Source organism: Plodia interpunctella, chromosome 3 (genome assembly GCF_027563975.2).
Source record: "Plodia interpunctella isolate USDA-ARS_2022_Savannah chromosome 3, ilPloInte3.2, whole genome shotgun sequence".
Taxonomy (NCBI): Eukaryota; Metazoa; Arthropoda; class Insecta; order Lepidoptera; family Pyralidae; genus Plodia; species Plodia interpunctella.
The window spans coordinates 10,411,406-10,429,713 of NC_071296.1; the positions used below are offsets into that span (position 1 = coordinate 10,411,406).

The 18,308-nt window shown below is 34.8% G+C and overlaps 2 protein-coding genes across 4 annotated transcripts; both read right to left on the reverse strand.

Moving 5' to 3' along the window:
* Positions 1–99: 99 nt before the first annotated feature.
* On the reverse strand, positions 100–8,995 carry LOC128683876 (superoxide dismutase [Cu-Zn]-like). Of its 2 annotated transcripts, none has more exons than XM_053769925.1 (5): positions 8,847–8,995; positions 3,775–3,855; positions 2,984–3,187; positions 2,310–2,560; positions 100–618 (listed from the first exon to the last, which is right to left on the reverse strand). In XM_053769925.1, the coding sequence occupies exons 2-5, from the start codon at positions 3,838–3,840 to the stop codon at positions 501–503; spliced, it is 639 nt and encodes a 212-aa protein (XP_053625900.1). In that variant the 5' UTR covers positions 3,841–3,855; positions 8,847–8,995; the 3' UTR covers positions 100–500. The 2 variants fall into 2 exon arrangements, with proteins under 2 accessions (XP_053625900.1, XP_053625901.1); XM_053769926.1 differs by lacking the exon at positions 8,847–8,995 and adding an exon at positions 6,661–6,713.
* Positions 8,996–10,751: 1,756 nt separating this feature from the next.
* Positions 10,752–18,292, reverse strand: LOC128683875 (superoxide dismutase [Cu-Zn]-like). Of its 2 annotated transcripts, none has more exons than XM_053769923.2 (4): positions 17,842–18,292; positions 16,679–16,747; positions 11,626–11,868; positions 10,752–11,043 (listed from the first exon to the last, which is right to left on the reverse strand). In XM_053769923.2, the coding sequence occupies exons 1-4, from the start codon at positions 18,016–18,018 to the stop codon at positions 10,786–10,788; spliced, it is 747 nt and encodes a 248-aa protein (XP_053625898.1). In that variant the 5' UTR covers positions 18,019–18,292; the 3' UTR covers positions 10,752–10,785. The 2 variants fall into 2 exon arrangements, with proteins under 2 accessions (XP_053625898.1, XP_053625899.1); XM_053769924.2 differs by having other exon boundaries at positions 11,626–11,853; positions 17,842–18,281.
* Positions 18,293–18,308: the final 16 nt, after the last annotated feature.

Here is an 18,308-nt window from a genome sequence, read left to right on the forward strand (position 1 = left end):
TGAATTATTAAATTTGCCACGTCTATTGCGACCTCATTAACTGTTTTATTTCTTTTTAAGTAGAACACACTTGATTCTATTTAAAATGAAACTCATAACTAGACTAACAAATAGTATATTCATGTCGATCATCAACAAATTATAAAATTAAGTAAAAAAGACTTGGGTAGGTACTGCGTTAAATAAAGATTTCTTGATCGTCGTGAAAAATCTTAACAAACCTATAGATGAGTCTATTATATAAAGTTATAAAGGGATAAAAATGAACGATTAAAAAAAATACACTTGACAAAAAGACAAAAAACAAAAAGACATTATATTACTATCATTGTTCTTTTGTTATAAAAAAAATGCGGGTTTCTTTTTTATTTTGGAATTGATTTCATTAAATATCTAAAAACGGAATCAAAACTAAATAAAATAAATACTTAAACAAATCAAGGATCACTTACAAAAAAATACTATGTAGTTAATTAAGTACATCAATTATAATTGGGCAACTACGAAATCGTTTTAAATAAAAACGTAATTGGTGACAGTAAAAATAAAAACATGGTGAGTGATGATGAGCCGGCTCCAGCGGTACTCCAACTGTAGGTGTAGTTGTAGACTGGTTCGCTGCAAAGAAAATTGCCCTTGAAATTGAAGAAAATGAAATATTTCCTTTAAATATCACACATGTAATAAATATATATGATCTTTCAGACTAATATATGTTTAGTTGTAAAGATTTAGTCAGAATTATAACTGGGGCAGATCTCTAGCAGCACAATTTATACCAGAAACTCTAACAACTTGAGAAAAGTTTAGCATTTGATATAACTTCAATGTTCAAAGAAACCGCTAATAAAACACGAAACGCGATGGACTTATCCGATCAAACGATCACTTCCAGTCTATCTTTTATTGTGAATTTGATGATTTTTCTCTAAAAATGATCAAGCAATCTTTATAAATTTTGATATCCTGAATCATAATATTATGAAGAATCACTTGAAATAACGGAAAAATTTTTGATACGTCCTTTCATTTTTCAGTCGAAAATTTCACACCTATTTGCGTTTGGTCCGAAATCAGATTTTTTTTTATTTATGATATGTTAAAGTATATATTATTACATTCTATTTTTATTTAATCAAGTAATATTATTATTTGTATTCTAGATGTTTATATATTAATTTGATATTACTTGTTTCTTCACTTGTATTGCTTCTTTTGCCCTTTGCGTTTGTAACTATGTCTTTCCTGACTGGAAGAGATCCCTCCATGGAGTAAGTCCGCCGTTGCTAGTGCTGTTTCTTGTGTCTTTGCGTTCTCTTATGTTATAATAAAGTTATTTCAAACAAACAAACATTCACAAAGTATGTTTGTGTCACGGTAAAGGAGCACGTTTTGACAAACAGGATTGAGGTGATTTTTGGTGTGGAGATATTATAGTTGCGAGAGCTGGAGAGTAACATGGGTTACTTTTAGCCGCAGTTATTGATATTAATTTGGGAAAATGTACATCTGTCTCTTGGATATCCTTTAATTTCATTTAAATTCAAACATTACCTATTTTTATTACAAAATTATTAGGAAGAGGCCATATTTGGTCAAATTATTGTTAGCTTTTTACAAGCTAATAGTTTTCACATTATTTATGTTTCTATTCTCCATATACGAATTGTCTTAGCCTTCAGATAACTTAGTAAACAATTTTGTAAATATCCGTTATCGGATTTATAATTACGTAACTTACTCGTGTAACTTTCTTTAAGGTCAAGGTTTTTGTTTGTAACTTCTTGTAGAACTAAATTACTTACATTATGAGGGATTAGGGTAATTAATAAATACAATATACACTTAAGTTATAACAAAAATATATTTTAAAACTAATGTCATGGTTACTGAGTAATTTAGCGTCGTAGCGTAGCTAATGTGTTGTTTATGTAGAATACGATACGCTAACAATATATTTGAATATAAATAAGTCTATTTTCAAGTAAATACAAAAATAAAATCATTTAGTTTTTTTGAGCATTACTTATATAAAATTGGCTAAAACGCTCGATAAAAGAAGTTGAAAAAAAAAACCTTGTAGAAGTTTTCTCATCTGATTGATTTGTTTGTCTATTATGGTTGTGTATGTGGCATCCTAAAACAAGCTCTCAAACGGATAAAATGATATTGATCAACAAATTATTTTGCTTTCAGCCAAGGTTGATCATCCAAAATTTTACAATTTACCTATTACATCTCTTTTTGTATATTCCATAACAATTTCCTGATCAGTAGCTACAATACGACGTATCAGAAAAAATGCCTACGCTATTCCGATGACTCCACACGCCGCTCTGCCACCAGCGTTTCCAGTCTTCCTCGAATCGGGATGGTCGCTTCTTCCATAATCATCTGCCTTCTCATGAAGGACGACGCTTCTTCCTATGATGTTGTGGGGTCCTTGAAGGGCCAGGAGGCTGTCGACGAAGTCTATGTTGCATACGTTGTTGCTGTCAAAAACCACGTTGCCAAGGTCGCCGACGTGACGGACTGCGTCTTCTGGGTGGCCGTGGAGTTGCTAAGAATTAACAGCAGAATTTACTTCAAAATTTCATCGTTACAGACTAGAGATTAGCGTAGATATTGTGTGTAGCTTTTTTCGAGAATACAACGCGAAGGCAGTATATTTGCGTTTTAATTTTACGGAGTTTACTGATAAATAGAACCCACATTCTTTTTTTAATGAAAGATTGAAAGATTTTAGTACTGAACTGTGATTATTACTAGGGATGGACTAGGTTGGGTCTAGGTTGATGAACATTTTTGCACCATGAGGCCTAATGCATATTAGATTGGGGCATTTTTTAGTAGCTGCATCTTGTCCCACTGCTGGGCAAAAGCCTTCCCACTCTCTTTTACGTCTCCCTCGTCTCTGGTCTTTTCCATCCTTCTTTTGTCGAAATTCTTAACTTTCCTATTACTAAAAAAATGATCCTCTTACATGTTCAGGATTGAAATGGGATCCGGCCGAGATGCATCCCCCGGACAGGTCCCCCTTCTCGTGGACATGGAACCCATAGGACCCCGCGGGCATCCCGATGATGGTCCCCTGGACCCTGATCTTCCCGTCTTCGAGTTCCGTGAAGGTTATGTTACCCTTAATGTTGTCTCCGCATAGGACTGCCACGGCGCGATGGGGCACATCCTGAAATGGGAGTATTTTCTTTATGCTTTCATTTATTAACTCTTGATGATGATGAAGGAGCAGGCATCATCGTAGCAGCCAAATCCAGTTTTTTTTATTATTTGAAAAGGAATTTAATCAAGAGTGTTCTTGGCTACGTTTCAAAATGTGTGTTCAGTCGTTTGAAAACCACCAGCTTTTGATCATGCCAGCGACGTCGGAGTTGGGATGTAACTTGAATTTTTAATCTAATTTTTATTACTATATAAAATTCATTTAAAATATAAAATGGTGGTAATCCGTTGAGTATTTCCGAAGACACTTCCTAAGCTTAAACTTAATTAAATACTTCCACTTTAAAATATTAGTGTAGGTATAGTATAGACAGTGTAGAAATAAATTACAGTCTGTCTATAAAATGAAAACAAGAAATGAGTGCGCTGTGTCCTCTTGGCTAGCCACACTGGGTGTTTTGTTTATCAACCAATCTTGATCATTCTATTTGGTATTGAAATTACAAAAAATGTAGATTTTTCTTCACTTTATAGACGGATTTAGTGACGCAGACCGATGTGAATAACATAAAACTCTATGATTTATCATGTTACCCGAGCATGATGTCCGACGACCATTGACGCCGCAGACACGAACAGGAAAATCGTTTGCTTTATCATCCTCACTAGATTCAACTGCAACGTAAAAAGTAAGTACAGTCAGCAACACATCAACATATACAAATGCAATGCAAATTCACCGTTGTTATCACCGCTGTAACTTGAGATGATGCTAAGGTTGGTAGCATCGTTGAAAATTTGTATCCCATAACACAAGCTTCGAACTTAGAGACTCAATGTGTGTGATTTGTCCATATACAGGGTTAGGTACCTACTGGTATTTAATGCATAACCTTCCAAAGGCGCATAAGGTACATAGAGACTAACATCTTTTGTTCTACGACTTTTGTCTAAATGTAATAAATACCAAAAATTTCCTTTATTTAGTTTTAATGTCGTTTCTATAAAACGTTACTTCTATGTTCGATTCCGCTATATAACGTTCGGTACTGTCTCGTGTTGCTCAGCTATTACGTAGAGTTAAGATGTGTAAGAATCGCAAATTAGATTACATTTTTTTTAAACTACGAATCACGAAAAGTCGTAGAATAAAAGTTGCTTGTTTTGTCGTACCCAATTAGTCTTTAGGAGGTTTTGCATTTGATATCAATAACCCTGTATTTATTTATAGCATACGAAATAAATCTTAAAATCTAGTTACAATTTAGGATGGAGTTGATTTCAATTGTAATCCTAAAATATTTATTTATTCGTTTACTTCATTCAGATGTAAATATTGTCCTAGTTCGGCCAACGTACACTTTCACATCTAAACGTTAATTCCACAGTCTCAGAGGGTCGAAGCTGAGGGACAGCTTTCATACTTTTTCTCCTCTACTTTTGGCACGCATATCCTTTATCAGACTACCTAAGGCGAATTTGACGTTGATTTCAACTTGCGAACCGATGTCGGTTAGACAAAATGGCGGACTTGGCGTTTTTCTGCGCACGTTAAAGTTTACGTCAAAGTTTACTGTGCAACCCACTATCTATTACATTAGATGACTTCAACAATGACGTATTTCGATCGTGGAGACATTTTTTTGTGGCGAGAAGGGGTCTTTTTTAAAATTATGATCAGCCAGTACCTTTTCATTTCGAAATTCACATCGCAGATAAAAAAAAAAAGAAAACAAAAATACATCGCAGATAAAACATGTTTGTATTGTCTCAGTTACAAATGACAGCGTGACCTGATGACTCACTGTCACCGCGTAGAGTGCAGTACGCATAAACAATATGATAAGCATATTAAATTTCTTCTTATCCTGTTTCTACATAAATAAAAAAAAAACGAATCATGTTTGCCTAACTTATTCCACAGCTTTGATTTGATTTGAACACCGTTTTAAATGGCACACCTGAGGAATTCCTCCAAACGACTTAGGATATCATTAATTTTTCACGGACAAATATTTTTTTTAAAGAAAATCAATTATGCTATTTGTGAATATATTCTCATGTGCCTATATAATCAGTGCCCAAAGTGGAATACGTCATTTATCTATAATAACAGACCTTGAATTACAATAATAAACAAACGTGAAGCGAGATTGTCGTGACTGCACTAAATGTAGCTCCTGCACACAATCGCCGAACTACAGACATTGCGTAATTTGTATGTGAGGTTTTGTTAACGTAAAGAAAAACCACTAATATACGTCGAAACAGGTAATTTCAGTGAATTGTTTGCCGATAGTCTATACAGCTCAAGGCTTTATTTACGAGATGAGGCTACCATAGTAGCCTAACTTTTTTTTTGTTTTGAAAATAATCTGTGGTAGCTAACTGTATTTACTGTAAAGGTCAAAAAACATGAATACTGGAAAGTTTTTTTTTTTATGAATCTTGTAATAAATCGAGTTTTTCGTGTACGGTAAGCCGCACGTCAAAATACACATCGTTTGGGACTTGAATACATAATATTCTGATAATGTCCAATCACATTCAGTAAACAAAACATCGTATTCGAGTCCTTGAACCTTATTCGCAGTTTCTGCACTAAAATGTACGGTCTATAGCACACCAACTTGTCTTGCCATTGCTTATTCACTGCTATTACTATCGCGTTAAGGTGCAGGGTAACTTGACAAACTGTTGACTATGTTGACAGGATATAACGATTCGCTACCGTACTTGGTAAAATTTAACCAGTTTACACATGGAACTATTTAAAATCTTTATATATCTTACACATGTAGATATAGGATATGTAGACAGTTGCATTTATCAGGCAAGGTCTTTAGGCATCATGGATTAATAAAAGTCACATACATTATATTAACCTAAACAAATCTTTATATTTAAAAGAAAACACTTTATTAACAGAAAATTATGTAGGTACTTATTCAAATTAACAGATAGACACATTACGGGAATCTTACTGGCCACCATTCGTACTGGCAACTTTGAAAAAAAAAACAATATTTTTAAATTCTATTCCATTATTTTTCTTAGCGTGTCGCCTCTGTTAAAGCTTTTGCTTATAAGTATTACTAAAATATTCATACATATGTGTTATGATTTATATTTTTTTAAGCCATGCCGACTTATTGATAGTACTACTTAATTCATAGACTTATTCGATTACAGATTATTATGCAATATGTGAATGTTTACTGACAAGTTCTAGAAGTAATCAACAAAATCAAACATTTAGAAACATATGTTTTTTTTTTTAATATTAGAACATAAATTAAACAGACGTACATTTATTTCAATTGCAAAACAACTTTAAATAAATAGCGTAAGTAAAATCATTTTAAAAATATTGCAGAAACTGACTCTAATAGTCATGTTTTTTTTATATAAATCCTTGTAGAACCAAATTAACAAAACCGGTAACCAATTAAAAATAAATAAACGAAAAACACGACTCACCTTTATGCCTTTGCGCAGCGAATGGTTTCCTCACCAAACAGCTCAGGAGTAATGTTGCAACAGAAACCAGTTTACCATAACCTCTCTTGAATTCAAAATTAAACTTTATTCCTCAGAAATAAGGTCTAAAGTCATCTACTCACGTCACTACTCAAGAGGTCTACTCACTTGGTCAATAAAGACCGGTTGCTCTGATAGACTAATCAGAGGAATGACCGGGCGCAAATAGTATACAACTGTGTTGCTATTTACTTGTTATCCTTTGAAAAAAATCGCGAATCGAATCATTCGTATTTTTACAAGCTTTATTTAGTTTCACCTGTCCCTATTTTCGCTTGTCTGTCTGTCTGTAATCAAATCTTGCAAGTTAGATTTGTCCCACTTCCAGTTGTTCTACAGAGTTGAAATTTCCGACTTCGCTTCGGTTTCGATCACAATATATATTATGATAAGCATGACGTGATAGTGCATCCATCTTGCCTGCCCGGGGATCGAACCTGGGACCTTCAGTGTAGCAGTCGGGCTTAATGATCATTAGGCCATAGAGGTCATAAATGGTACCTACTCTACTCTATACCACCTCCATTAGCACATAACCTGATCAGACCTAACCCTCGTTTCGTTTCGCAATGACATTGGCGAGAGGATAAAGACCACGTGAGACCAATATCACGTGCGCTCAATACAGCGGCGTATTACTAATTCAATAGAGTCTATAATCGCATGTTAAATACTTGTTGAACTTGACACCGTTGTTGTATTCAATTAGTTCCAGTACTTCCCACAGATGAAGTGGAAAAGTGAAATATCTGTTCTAGGAAAGCGATGCGATGCGTTTATCAACATTTTCTCTTTATATTTCTTTCTCGCAATCGCGTGTTGTCGCTATCTTTAGCGGCTGCGACTCCCCGCGGCCGTAAAAAAGTACCTAAATGTTGAAATTTTGAATTTGTAACTGTGATTTTACGAATTTTTTTCTTTTACAAAAATTGCATTCTTGACACAAGCTTTTACTGTCGTCAGAGAGATCTTGTGACATTTAACGCCTGACAAAAAAAACCTGGAAGAGTTCCCTCATTGGGATCCGATCTCTGGGTGTACCATCAGGTCATGCTTACCATAATAATGCATTGTCATGGAAACAAGAAGCGACGTGGGAAATTTGAATTCTGTAGGACAAGTTTTTTTTTTAAGGTTTACCAACATTTGTTTACATCTATACTTAATTTTAGATTTTTTCACAAAACAGTTTACTAAATGTAACAAATACTTATAGGTAAACATGCATCAATAATCTTAACAAGTTAGGGTAGCTTAAGCTAACGAAGAAGTTCATACAAAGAATATTAACTAATTTGCTTAGGTTCTAAATATTGGAACGCAGCTTTCCGTATCTTACCCAAGGAATCTGCATGAATATCTGTTATATTACGCAATTCATTCACTAATCTACTAAGTCTTGGCACAGGTGAATTTGCGCCAAATTTAGTTCTAATGAGCTATCAGTCCAATTTCATGCTGTCCTCGATATAAATAAAAAAGATTGTACCATGGAATTAGTAGGTACTCACGAGGTACTTACTAAATCCATTGATTGTACTCAAGTATAAATTTATTTCACGTCTCAAATCAAAGCTATATAATATTTTTAAATCAAATTTTAATTAAATATTTTGATTTTTTTTTTTTGAGACTGCTAAAACCAGTCGTTATGTTTGATAAAACACCGCACCCTGGGCTTCGACACTCATTGGCCGGGAAAGACCGGGACTACTCTCAGATAGAGACAGAGAGGTCACAACACTGATACGAAGTATTATTGTAAGTAATTAGTGTTAGATTCTACAAAAAAATCCTTAACCCAAATCCTGCTATAATTAACCACTGCAATAATTAGATGCAACCTGCAATGTTTTGAGCGTATTAATCACAATTTTTATTGGGCAATTGTAGAAACCAACCGAGAAATGTATACTATTATTATAAAGAGGTAAGCATTTGTGAGTTTGTATGTTTGAGGCGGGTAAATTCCGAAACTACCGAACCAATTTCAAAAATTCTATCACCATTAGTAAGGTACATTATCCAAGATTGCTATAGGCTATATTTTATCACAAAATTCCCACGGGAGCGAAGCCCTAGGTAACATCTAGTCGCAAATAAATTAGAACTAAAAAAAAACTTACCCGTATACACCTAACCAGTCACTTGAAACTCACGATAAAACAAACTTCACTGCGTTAGAGTAGTTGAAATCACGACTGGTTCTGTTGTAAGTTGAAATGAGACTTGTTTACTCGACGCCATTGAGTAATGCACCTGAGGCTTTACTTGGCAATGGAGTAAAGATACTACTTTGCTTTTATTCAATCACGTTAAGGCGATTACTCCCCCTACACAAACCACCTTGCATTTTTATTAATTTGTTTTAGTTCTAAGCGAAAATAAAAAAAAATATATATTTTAACAGATTACATAAATAAATAAATAATAAATAAATATATATATTAGAACAAATCACACAGATTGAGCTAGCCCGAAAGTAAGTTCGAGACTTGTGTTATGAGATACTAACTCAACGATACTATATTTTGTAAGAAATACATATATAGATAAATATCCAAGACCCGGGCCAATCAGAAAAAGATCATTTTCCATCGTGACCCGACCGGGGATCGAACCCGGGACCTCTCGGTTCAGAGGCAAGAACTTTACCACTACGCCACCGAGGTCGTCTGAATAAAGTCACACTACATAAAGAATTGTAGAAGAAAGAATTATAGTTTTCCATTGTGTAATGTAATCACAGTTGACAAAAAGGAATTTAGTGATCACCGTTTTCAGTTTAGTCAACTGTGATTACATAATGCTACGAAAAAATATAATAGGTACTTTCTATTAAAATTCTTTCATCTAGCGGGGCATAATCTGTTAATTATTTTTTAAAATTTTCGCTTAGAAATAAAAAAAATAACAAAATTGAAAGGTGGCGCTAGTGCGCAGGGAGTAATCGTCTTAATTATTAGCAGCAAAGACTCCCTTTTTATGGAAATTTGGGAAATAAATAATGGTTATTATGGATCCTAATAATGTAAATAATGTAGGATCTACGAATAATATGTACGAGTGTTTTTATTTACTGCACTGAATAATCAGCAATGTATACAATGGAGCCGATATTATAAAATAGGTCAACATCATTTAGTCTTATGTCGGCTCCACAGTACCTGCGAACAGTTGGCCGAACTTTGTGCATTCAGCATACATTGCTGGATTTACTGGGATAGGATACAGACTGCGCAATGTTCGAGCATTCGTGTCGGCATCTGACCGAGTTCGACGATACTTTGTATAACAAAAGTACGAACTGAGGTACTCACGATAATTTTCCTGATAAGTGCCTAAAGACGATAGCTCCATCTGTGAATGGTGCTTCGAATCGATGACAATACTGGCTAACTACTGGTTGCTAACTGGTAAACACGGCGAGCGTTGGCGAGTACACGCGAACTAGCGTACATTGCTGGCTGCTGTCGTGAGCTTTGTATCATCACAAGGAAAATACAGTAATGTACGTCGAATTTTGCCTGTTATTCCTCAGTAGTGGTATCAAGAAGCTTAATTCAGTAGCACTTCATATTCGTCGGTATATTAACAAATACATTTGTTAATTCGGTATATTAACAAATGTATTTGTTAATATACCGACAAAATGTGTATAGATGTCGCAAAGCGCATAATTCTGCGATATCTGTCGACGAAGGTCAAAACGACGGAGCGCGACAGAGCAATGGGGCATGGCTCAAATTGTCACCATCCACCAAATGATTTTTTATTAACTTGTCAGTGTCTGTCTGTCAGTCTGTGTACTTGCCACCGTAGCTCATCAACGGGTGAACCGATTTGGATGCGGTTTTTTTTATTTGATAGCTAATTTTTACGCGGTGGTTCTTAGATATGTTTGATCAAAATCGGTTTAGCCGTTCGAAAGTTGTAGCGAAATGAACATTGAAAGTCGCGGTGTTTTTTTTTTTTAATTTGACAAACAAATAAACTCGTAGGAATCTCGGAGCGTTTTTAAAAACAAAGACTAATAAAATAATAACTTTATTAAAATACAAAATGCTAGTTCAAATATCCGATAATTCCGCAAGCCACAGCGGGTCCAGAGGTGCCGGTCAGAGTGCTGTCCTCCGTGCTCGCTCGGCCGTAGTCGTCCTCGTCCCTAGATATGGCGAGCGATCGACCCACTATAGACCGGGGGCCAGCTAACGAGATGAGGTGGTCGACGATCTTCACGTTGACTGTGGCGCCATCTTCAGCCTTGATGTTGCCGAGGTCGCCCACGTGACGAATCGGGTCTCGGGGACCACCGTGACGTCCCTGGAAAATAGTTATGGTATTTTGTAATAAGTACTTTTTTAAATGATTTTCTGTAATGTCCATTTTGGAACAACGGCAATAAAGGCACTAAGTGCTAGCCGCCATAAGGTCCCTTTTGATTTGGAGAACCACATGTGTGTGTGTATTGTATACCCCGTGACTATATTGGCTTCTAAGTCACGGGGCCGTTAGAGACACGATCTGTGTAAAGATCATCTCGCCTTCCATCTTTTTAACCCCCGACGCAAAAAGTGGGGTGTTATAAGTATAACGTGTCCGTCTGTGTATCTATCTGTAGCATCGTAGCTACCAAACGGTAAGTTTTTTTGTGTCATAGACGATTTTATCCCGAGTGTAAGTACTTAGCTATGTTTCATGAAAATCTGTTCAGCCGTTCAAAAGTTGAGCGAAATGAATATTGAAAGTTTTTTCAATTTGTCTAACAAATAAACTTGTTTACAAGTGACAAGTGAGTTTTTGATCCTTGCTCTTACGCGGACTACACATTATCGCGTAATAATAAACCAAAACTTTGTCTGAATCGGTATAGATTGTTTTTAATTGTGGTAAATAAATACTCACGTAATAAGCAATGAAATGAGGGCCAATATCCTTGCAGTTGTCCTTGACAGCTCCACTCTGGTGCACGTGGATCCCGTGTAGTCCAGCGGCCAGACCAGTGATGTTGCCCTCAATAGTCACGGGGCCATTAGGGACAATTTGAGTGAATACCAGCTCGCCTTCCACTCCTGATTCCTCGTCAGCTTGCAGGTTCACTACAGCTTGGAGACCGGGCGCCGATCTGGGAGCCTGGAGGGATTTGAACTTTATTTTATTTATCACTACCGGCCCGTCCCGGCTGCGCTCAGGTAGTTTTGCCAGACTAGCCTATTGGATAGTGTACATTTTCCGGGATGAAAGGATCCTATGTCCTTTTCCATACTTCAAACTACCTGTATGCAAAATTTCAAGAAGATTATTTAAGTAGATAGAGCGTGAAGAGGTAATAAACAAACTTACTTTCGAATTTATAATATTAGTTGGGAAGGATTAGAATTTACAAAGCTTTGTGTTAAGGATCTCTAAGAGTAGCACAGCGTAAAGGAAAATAATCCCTATTATTTATAGATACGCTTCGCCAGTACTTTGCTTCAAGACAACATAGGTAGATGACCTAGACTCAATATGATCGTGACCATTCAGTAATATGTAATTTATTGGTACCTGTCATGTAAACAAGGACACATATGCTATTTTAAAGTATTTTCTATAGAACACTAGCATTACCTGCAGAGAAATATACAACAAAATAAATATTACATTAGTCGTGTTCGCAACGCATTGTGTGCCCATTGTGTAGTGAAATAAAAGATAACAATGTTGACACAACCTTATGTACCATTAAAATTGTATATAAATATTTTTCTAATACTATTTTCTGAAGTTATGTTTTCTGGCTTAGATAAGAGGGAATACTCAACATTTTATGACGGGGAGACCAAAAGGAAAGGATGATTACTTATTTATACAACTAAATAGTATTAACAATCCTGTTGTGGTACAGTCAGCGTCAACATTATTTGGGCACCTAGATTAAAAGACCTGCTAAGGTACAGTCAGCGTCAAAATTATATGAGGTTCTTAAAATGCTCAAAATGATCTAAAAAGAAATCAATTTGTATACGCAGATTATAAGTTGCTAGCACAGAAGGTGTTCTAAAGTATTTTGTTTCATATTTTTCAAGCAGTGTTCAAAATTATATTTAGCTTGCTCGTAGGTATGGTTTGCTAGGATAATTTTAATACTTTGTCTGTTCAATATATATATATAAGCATCAAATGAGTATGACTATATGTATACGAGTAATAAGTATATACTTAGTAAGTTAATTCTATTTATTTTGAATAATTTTGATTCTAAATGCGTACATAAAATTCAATCTTTCTGGCTTTCTGGCTGGCTGTAATTACTTAACATTTCATTATTGTATCAAAATCTCAACCGTCATTATGCAAATTATTATCCGTTGAAAAAACTGTTTGCCGCTCAAACCTATATGATTTTAATTTAACAAGGAAGCAATACTGAGACGTGCCTACATGATAATTGATAATGTACAAAAAACATAACATGGTAATCGGATTTTACCGCGAATTGATCTACTAATTAATATTAGCAAGCGTGAAATCTTCCAATGGTTTTTGTCAGTCCACGCTCCAAGTCTTGTCAAGTGTGAAAGGATACGTCAAATTACCATTATTATTAAGGTCTAATTTTTTTTTATTTTTTCACCATCATCTAATTTAAGAGCGAGGAACTTGTCGATGGAGATAGGTACTTCTATTTGTTAGTCCCTTCATCATAGCTAATTACTTAACTTCTAGATACGACACAACGCTTATTTTTTCTTTTATTTGCCCTTTGTCCATAATATACTACCTGTCACCCAAGTCTTCTAATTTGTTAATTACACTTACATATATTTTTAATATTTTGTAAACTATTAAAAGTATGGGCTTTACTTTTACAAAAAGTAAGTACAGTAAAGTACATTTGATAAGATAGAAAATAATATTAATTAGGTTAATTTTAGTAATTTCTCTTCTTCATAGTCGTATTGCTCATGGCTGAGGGTCGTGGTCATTACGTGGAATGAAACACACACAACAACTTTCTTGGCAATATTATTGGAGTGGTTTGCCATTGCCTTCTCCATTTCACACACAAGTTAATAATAATCAACCAGTGTGCAGGTTTCCTCACGATGTTTTCCTTCACCGGAAGCAAGTGGTGGTCTATGAAAACTACTATACATGAATTAGATTGGTATACAAACTCATGTGGCACGAGTAGGATTCGAACCCTTCGATCCACAGGCAGGTGTCTTAACCATTACACCACCATAGCTTTATTTATACATGTCATATATTTATGAAAGAAACGCACAAGCAGATTTTTACTTTGGTATGAATCACACTAGTGTAACAAAATGGTGTCTCAACAAGTCTGTACCGATATCAAGTTAAAGGTATTCAGATTAGTTGATTGTTGATTTAGACCATAGATAAAAATATATTTATTTTATCTATGATCTAGACTATTTTTCATTTGTTTTTCAAAAACTATAAGTTGAACGTCGAAAGCTATAAGGTTTTAACGTGTGATTAGGTTTAGAAGACAAGTGCTTAATTATAATTCCTTTATTTTCACACAATATAAAACCCCGTAATTTCATTCGCAGCTACCATTAATGGTACTGTTGATCCTATTAGTTAAAATTAATAAGTTTCGCTGGTATCAAATTAAAAATAATAATAACACAACGAACACCATAAATATTCTAGAAAGGAAGTAATAAATTAAACAAGGATGAATGCTAATGACAGTCTTGAGACAATCACGGTGGTCCTTGGCATCTGGTCTCCAATCATCGACACGCGAACTTTGTACCATAAAACGTAGGTACTATGGAAACATTAAGACTTAGGTAACTTAATTAATGTGTCATAGGCCTCCTTCCGTCTCCGCCAACCATCTCTGTCCTGGGCCATTATTATCCAGTTGTTACCAGCAATTTCATCGTCGACCACAGACCATTTAACCTATAGGTTTAATGGTCTGTGTCGTCGACACATGTAGCTTCTTAGTACCTAATTCCAGAAATGAATATGATATGTTTGTTCTTATCTTACTACAAGGTAAAAGACACAGTTTAAAATTACGATATTATGCAATAATTATGAAGTATTGCATGGAACATACAAGATGAATCATGGTAGCTAATAGTACCTTATTAGCTTTGACAAAAAATGCTTTGTCATCGCTAAACTTACTGATAAATTAGGAAGAAATCACCTATACGTTTGTATTGAAATTTTATTACATTGAAATAGGTACATATCAAATCAAATAATTTATTCAGAAATTGGACCTTCTCAGGCACTTTTTTACATCTAATAATAGTAGCTGCTCAAAGAGCTACAAACTACTGGTGTTACCGAACGACCGCTGCTACGAATAAATGCTTCCTTCACAGAAATAATCTCATGCTATCATGCCAGAAGAGCTTGCAATTATTTATATGTATTTATATATATACTAAACTTTACTAAGCAAGCAAACAGGCATGCGGTCCACCTAATGGTAAGTGGTCACCGCAGCCTATGGACACCTGCAACACTAGGGGTGCCACACGCGCGCTGCCGGTCCTGAATAAATCTTCTCAAGCCCTTTTGTGAAACTTCATGTTGTATTATTTGGGGAAAACTATGGCGAATACAGTTCGTGATATAATAAAGTACACGGTCAAAAAGTTTAAAAATAATATTTTTAAGGGTGCCATTACCAAAGTTGCCCATCTTCACAGTTTATAGACGGTTTAACAAGCCCAACAAGACCTTTTTGATGATTTCCATGTTATGCCGGCTCCACCACACTTCGCCGAACACGCGAATGCACAAACATTGCGTTATTTGTATGAGTGCTTTTTTTACCACAATGCAAGATGCCAGCAATGTATGCTGAATCCGCCATTTGACAAGCTGTTTGTCGACAGTGTGGAGCCGGTATTATATAGTCTACGTACATAATTAATAAATTAATGATTAATACTTTTATGCGTTTCAAGTTTTCACGTTTCGATAACTAAAATATTAACATTTTACAATTTGACGTCATGTTCCATTGAGAAAGATTAATTTGATATTTATTTTATTTGGTAATAATTTACAAATCGTGATATATGCATACAGGATGAGATGCGTATGATCATATTTAATGACTAATATACAGTATAGTGTTTGTCTATGCGTTGTTGAAGAAACGATCGTCACGTATTTTCGTGTCTTGCGCACCATTGAATAAGTATGTTTTATGACAGTTTTTTTTAATATAAATTAACAGGAAGCCATTATTTAAAAAATGACATGACCAATCTTGGAAAATTGTTCTTGGAATTTGGTTATAATTTGTGACATAGTAAACACTACGAATTTTCTGTATTTGTTTGACGAGGATTGCTGCCCTGCCGTCATACAGTGCTCACTAGTACAGAGGATAGATTGTTGTGACCACTTGTACATAAATTTACTCACATAAAAGGCAACTTAGTGTGAATTTTTCTTATAGGATAATTTTGATAAATTGAAATTGCAGTACTTGTGAATGTTTGTTTTCTTTAATGTTTCTAAGTACAGCAAGGTCTCACTGTAACCTTTTATTTTGAATAAATGATTTTTATTTATTTATTACTATAGTTTGTTATTGTACAGCTAATTTTCCTCAACTCACGATCAACATCAGCAAAAACTTTTAGACCCTGAGGAAAATTCGAGCGGTCAATAAACTTCTTTTTGGAAACTTTCAAAGACCTACATTAAAAAAAAATACGAAGACCTGTAATTTTATATATTAGGAAAACAATTAATAATTTGAGCTTTTGAATTTTGAATAAAAAAAATAGTTTTAGTTCAGATTATTCAGAAATTGGACCTTCACAGGCACATTTTCATGTCGAACTTTTAATGATGTACTATTTCTCAAAAAGCTACAAACTACTGGCCTTTCAGAAGGACCACTGTTGAGTAGAACTAATTATTTGATTAGGCAAATAGGTAATTACTCGTAATTACTTACCCCAGCTAAGTCGATCTGTTTCTCAGCGCGGTTCCCTGCGATGGGGTACGGTGGGGGTCTGTGGAGATCCTGGAAGTTATGACATTTTAATAAACTTAAATATTTATATAGAATACGTAATAATTAGACATAATAATCTAGCTGTATATAGGTATATAGCTAGGTACGTAACATTGCAGCGTACGTAAAAACTACCTATTGAAACTACTGCAATTTGTTAAGATGTATGTATAACATAATATGTATAACAATTTCAAATTAAATACTTAGTAAGTGATTGATAAATTTATTCAAATAAGTTACCAAGAATTTAATTAAATAGATACATGTAGAAAAAATATACTCTACGTTGGGCAAAATAGTTTTGAACTTAGTTTTTAAATATAATTGGAATAAAAATATCGAGGCTCGTTTTTAACATAAGTACAGCAGGCCTACCGTCAGCTATTACAGAACGATTCCAATGCAACTCAGTTCAATTTAGGAACCTAAAACGAATCGCATTCATACAAAAAATTAAGACGGTGGTACGAATTTGCGATGCAGTTCAGTTAAGGTCGTAAAGTGGATCGCGTTAACAGATGATAGTAAGACCCCTGTACATATTTTTTTAGGATTTCGCTGCCCCGGTATCGGTCGACCAATCACCGCGCGCAACGGTTCAATTCCTACTCGAGTACCTACTGAAAATTTTCAGCTGATTTATAAAATTTTATATTCTAATGAAGTATTTGTGGAAAATATAAAAAACATTAACAGATTTTACTTAGTGTCGTATTCTCATGAATAAGGTTATGGACCGAAAATGGTTTACGAAAAATGTAATGGACCACTGAGAAAGCGGTAAAGTTCAACAAACCTGGACCAAGCAAAAATATCTGTGGCTACTCCTATTTTAAATTTGCAACTTTTTCTAGTGTCACATGTTGTCAACCTTAAGTGCCATAGCCACCAAAACCCAGGTTTGATTCTCGGTCAAGTCAAGAAGAAAAATTATGTTTTTACATAAGTATTTCCAAGTTCAAAAACTTTTATTCAAATTAAACTCATTGTTCTAGCTTATTTAATATACTTTTAAAATTTTAATTTCATATATAAATTAAACATATAAAAAAAGAAATAATTTGATAAAGAATAGGTACTTATATCTATTTTTTACTTACATACAAATAAGGCTCCATAAACACTTCGTAAACGTTGCTTTGGTAATCTTCTATGGCCGGTAATGTTTTGATGATAAGGTTCCTTCCGTAACCTGGAACACCCTGTAGAGTCTTGCCGTTCAGAACCGCCACTAACCACAACAACTGGCCGAAAAATACGTGCAATCGCAGATTCATTATGGATTAAAGATATATTAATATTTTCAAAAATGGAACGTATGCGTGTTAAGTTGGCAAGCGGCTGGTTACCAATGATTTGAGCACAGAATCGAGTTTGCAAGTTTTTTTTTTTGGTCGAGACGACTTCTCGTCACGGTGGATTGTCTTTAGCTGATGCCTTATGGAACCCAGCCAAGGCTCGTATAATTAAACTGTATGACGTAATAAAAACTTAGACACGGCATTGTTTGAGATATTGAGGTGGAAGTCGGATAATCCGAAATGTAGGAAACTTGAGATCCAACGGT